The sequence below is a fragment of the Agelaius phoeniceus genome, chromosome 3 (assembly GCF_051311805.1).
Source record: "Agelaius phoeniceus isolate bAgePho1 chromosome 3, bAgePho1.hap1, whole genome shotgun sequence".
Lineage (NCBI taxonomy): Eukaryota > Metazoa > Chordata > Aves > Passeriformes > Icteridae > Agelaius > Agelaius phoeniceus.
This window is the reverse complement of record NC_135267.1, coordinates 57,955,442-57,960,215: the sequence shown is the minus strand read 5'-3', so window position 1 is coordinate 57,960,215 and position 4,774 is coordinate 57,955,442. Positions and strand designations below refer to the sequence as shown.

The 4,774-nt window shown below is 42.4% G+C and overlaps 1 protein-coding gene across 1 annotated transcript; it reads left to right on the top strand.

The window, feature by feature from the left end:
• The first annotated feature begins 3,304 nt into the window (after positions 1-3,304).
• Positions 3,305-4,457, top strand: LOC143693660 (uncharacterized). The gene is made up of 2 exons (XM_077176316.1): positions 3,305-4,258; positions 4,376-4,457. The coding sequence occupies exons 1-2, from the start codon at positions 3,942-3,944 to the stop codon at positions 4,455-4,457; spliced, it is 399 nt and encodes a 132-aa protein (XP_077032431.1). The 5' UTR covers positions 3,305-3,941.
• The last annotated feature ends 317 nt before the right edge of the window (positions 4,458-4,774 follow it).

Below are 4,774 nucleotides of genomic sequence, written 5' to 3'. Positions count from 1 at the left end.
TTGTAATGGTTATTATTGCTGCTAAATTGGTTAGATCTGAGGATTTCTATGTTACTGAGATGGCTGATATGAATAATCATAAGTATTTAGTTTTAAACTTAACACCCTGCAGAACACCTTGAAAGTTCCAGATTCACAATTTCCTTCATGCCCACAACAAGCCCCAAAAAACCAACCAAACAAAAAACCCCAACAAAACAAACAAAAAAGCCCCCACAACTAACAATTAAATCAGATTAATAAAAATCCAGGTGAGATAAAATGTTTGGTTTGCCACTAGGGAAAAGCCTGGCAGAAATCTGCCCTGGCTTTTACAACACACCTGAAAATGAGTCACTATGTTTTGATAATCTTGTGTTTCCAAGATATTTTCTTTTGAATTGCAACAACAACTAAATATATTTAAAAGAAAGATACATCTGCTGGGTCTTCTTTTCCTTGGCAGAATTTAGTAACAAGTGTGCTGCATAGCTGGCTCTCAGATCAAATAGCTGATGCCTGGGTGCTTCATTCTAGTCCCTCCAAAGCCAACAGGGTCCCAGTGTAGGACAAATCCTAGAGAAGCAAGACCAGAACTGGTCTGGCTTCTTCCTTTCCTGATGATGACCCTCACCTGGTGCTTTTTCCTCACCCAGTTTGCCTCACATGGGGCTTTGAGGGAGATTCCCAAGAAAGGCCACCAACTGAATGTCTGCTCTTTTCATAAGCTTGCTGTAGTCTTAACAAAGTATGCCTAAAAATAGTAAAAATAACAATAACAGTCATATTTTGTATGTGTGCCATCAGCCCTAAGGACATGAAAGCCAGGCACCCATTGTGCTGACTTATTGACTGTTATAATGATTGGCATGAGAAAGGAACATCACAGTTCCTTTGATACTTCAGGGAACAAAGGCACACTTTTCATCCCAAGTTTACTTACAAGTCTAAGGGATGAGACTGAGCTGTGCAAAGAGTTGGCAGTGTCAGTGTGGGGGCAGGGTGAAAGGGAGAAACCCACAGCTTTTATTTCCACAGATAAATAAGGCTTGGTGTTATTAGTTCTCCTCTATGAGTTGAACCATGTGCTTCAGCACTGCATCACTTCAGAGTGATGTTGTTTCAACAGAAAAAAGGTATTTTCCCTCTTTAATCCTCTCATAAAAATATTACCACAAAAGCTCCTTCTAATGTACATGCCTCAGGAAACAAACATTTATGATCCCTGATGGTAGAAATGTCCTACTAGTACTGTCATGTTCTGCCTTCCCCTGTCTTTGTTTGGATATTTTCCATGTTTTGTTTTGTCCTCTTTGTGGTTACGGGTGTAACCTTATTCCTACACTGGTCTGCTTCATCATGCCCCTTTGGATGAACTTACAAGAGAGTTTCAAATCTCAGCATGCTTCAGCTCCTGGATTATGCCAGCATCCATTTGAATTGAGGCAGACAGGCATGGCCCTGGGGCTTTGGACAGAGTCTAGAACTGAGATGCAGTGATGAACTAGGACAGGGAGATTGTCACAGGCTATGAAACTCCAAAATGGTATAAGATGTAAGTGGAAATAGATGAGGAGTAGGCTGCAGGTCAGCTGTTGCAAAATATGCAACCAGATTGACTGCTCAGCTGATTTCAAAACACTGGGTTTTCCTTTTAGACTTGAAAAATAATTGAGCGCAGAAATCTGTTCTGTTTTCTAGAAATGGAAAGGAACTGGAATATCAGCAAGTTTAGTGTCCTTAATAAAACCAGAATTGCCATTATTTTGAGCAGAAGATATTAGCTATGATATTTGACTTGTTTCCCAAAAGACTAAGAAACAAAAATATCTTTTAATGGCTACAGTTATTTCCATATTTTACTGCATTTTCTTTTTTGGTTGCCTCAAGGTTTTATTCTTCACCAGAGCATGGGTAAATGGAATTAATCAGCAGATTACAGATCTATTGCTGATTTAGCACCTAAGAAAAAAAATATTACAGAGTGAAGATGAAGTATATTGTTTAATTACGGCAACATCAAATTGCTTCAGTTAATCACTGAATGAATATACTCTAAAGCTTTTAAATCAAAGGTATACAGTCATTTTCAATGACCCCACCATGGAAAGAGCTTCCATATCATCATGACCTTAGAGCATACAGCCTGGCTATGACAGACTAGTATCACCTGCAAATTGTGCTTACCCTCATTCAGCTGCTCATTTGGAGTCCAAGTGCATCTCACCAATGTTTAGCCATTGGGCCATGAAGGCAGCAGCTCTTCAGTGCATGTATTGAGACCAAGCCTCTTTGGCATGATGACTTAATAAATGAGAAACCCTAGCCAGTCTTCCGAACACCACCCTGGGTCAGCAAGGTGGGACAGAGACATTCCACACTGGGCACATGTCTTCTCCACCACTACAAGCAGCACCATAAGTACACCAGCATTTGAGAGTTAATTTCCAAATTAGCTCACATAACTTGAATACTAACTTTCCAATTGCTTGGAACCTTAAAAAAAAAAACCCAAAAAACCCCAAAACAAACAAAAAAACCAAAACCAACCAACCAACCAAAAAAAACCCAAAAAAAATCCCTCACTTAGATGCTATTTATTCTTAATGTTTTAATGGTGAGTTTTAGCAAGGAGAGATTAAGGTATTACCTCTGGTATTTATGGTGACTTTTAGGAGAGACCTATCTTCTGGACAGAAAATAGAATGAAAGAATGCTTTACCAAGATATTTTTCCCACCTTATCTCTTTTTTCTAAAATTCCATTTGATCATTTGCTATTACAGTCTCAATATACTTATTGTTCATTAAAACAATTAAAATTTAATATGAACATTTAAATTATAATCCCTTTAAGCACCTCAAAAGAGGGGAAGGTAGAATTGCAATAGTCTGGTCTGCTCTTAGGTGTTTGTGACTGTCTTCCTGTTTAGTGTCTGCATTTCACTATCTCAGAAGGAGAACACTGCAGAATAATGTTATGGAATACCCAGCCTAAAGACTGAACTTCTTGCTAGGGTTTCTTTAGGGCATTTTGAAAAAGAATACAGTGTCATTCTGTGCCAGAGAGTTTCCTGGTCCTGACCACTGAGAACTGCTGATATCACTGTGTTACTGGAATAGGAATTGTGGCAAAAGGCATTGAGGAACCTCTCGGGTAGCAGTGCCTGTTTGCAACAGTGCTGGACATGGATTCTCCTGGCTTCATGTCCTGTATCCACCTGACCTCAACTTTAGGGTACAAACAAGGCAAATTGCCCCATCATTTTACTGACTTGTATTTTTAACTTCACAGGTAGTCTTTGACTTTCATTCTAGATATGCCAAGTAATTTCCACCTTCTTCTTTCCTGCCTTTCCTTGCATTTTTATTTGGGATAGAAAAGATTATTGCATGCATCTTAGATCTCCAGCATTGGAAGGTCACTGACTTGTTGGATTGAGTCCAGAGAAGGGCCACTAATTTGATTAGAGGGATGAAGCAGCTCTCCTATGAGGAAAGGCTGAGAGAATTGGGTTTGTCCAGCCTGGAAAAGAGAAATCTTTGGGATGACCTAATTGTGGCCTTCCAGTACCTGAAGAGCCTAAAAGAAAGATGGAGAAGGGCTTTTTACAAGGGCATGTAGTGACAGGACAAAAGGTAATGGTTTCAAACTGGAAGAGACAAGGTTTAGATCAGATAGCAGAAAAAACTATTTTACTATCAGGGTGGTGAACCACTGAAATAGAGTGTCCAGAGAGTTTGTGGATGTGGATGTGAATCCCTGGAAGTGCTTAGGGGTGAGTTTGATGGAGCACTCAGAATCGTGGCCTAGTGAAAGGTGTGGTCTAGTGAAAGGGGGCTGGAACCAGGTGATCTTTCAGGTCCCTTCCAGTCCACGCCATTCCATGACCCTATCATTCTAGAATATCTGGAATAAATAATAACACCACAAGAATGTTTGTGCTGCATCCTTGAAAAATCATGCCCGTGCTCGTCAGCAGTCGGAGGAGAAGCTACGTCCGGGAGCTCCAGCCCTTCCCGGTGACCGGCGCGTCCCTGCGATCCCGCAGAGCCGGGGCGGGAGCCCGGGGCCAGCAGCGGGAGCGGGGCGGGGGGCGCAGTCCCGGCAGCCGCCGGCAGGGGGCAGGAGCAAAGCGCCCGCAGCCCCCCGGACGCGGCGACAGCGACGATGGCGGCCGGAGCCGCCCGGTCCTGCGGCATCCCGGCGGCAAACCCAGCCCAACAAGGCGTCCCGGCACGATGCAGTGCTGCACGGCAGCCCGACGGAGCACCAGGAGGTGTGATTGCTACGAGGTCTCCCTGTTTTTGCTAAACGGCCTCCTTTCTGTGACCTTCAGGAAGGAGTATTGTCAGAATAGAACCAGAAAATGTTGATTTTCCAATCTTCCTTGCAGAAACTGGCGTCTCCTTTTCAGTCCCCACCTTCATCTTCTGCTTGTCATCCCCTCTGTGCAAAGATTGATCATGATGGCATGACGTGATGCTAAATGGGGAGTAAGTGGAGTCTCCCAAATGAGGTTTGGCTCTTTATTTTCTCAGTGTGTCATCATGTGCCCACTTCCTAAAAAGCAGCCCACAGCAGTGATGTGGATTGCTGTCACTGCGATGAGTAAGACCAGGAGAGAAAGCGCAGGACTGAAAATAATTTGCAGAACTGTAAAAATCCAGGCTTACAGTACTAACTGAGCCAAAATCATGCAGAGTAATAAAAGACATACCAGATGCTGTAAACAGTCTCCTTTTAACATTTGCAATGAATAATATTAAAAAAAACCCAACTGATACTCATCAAA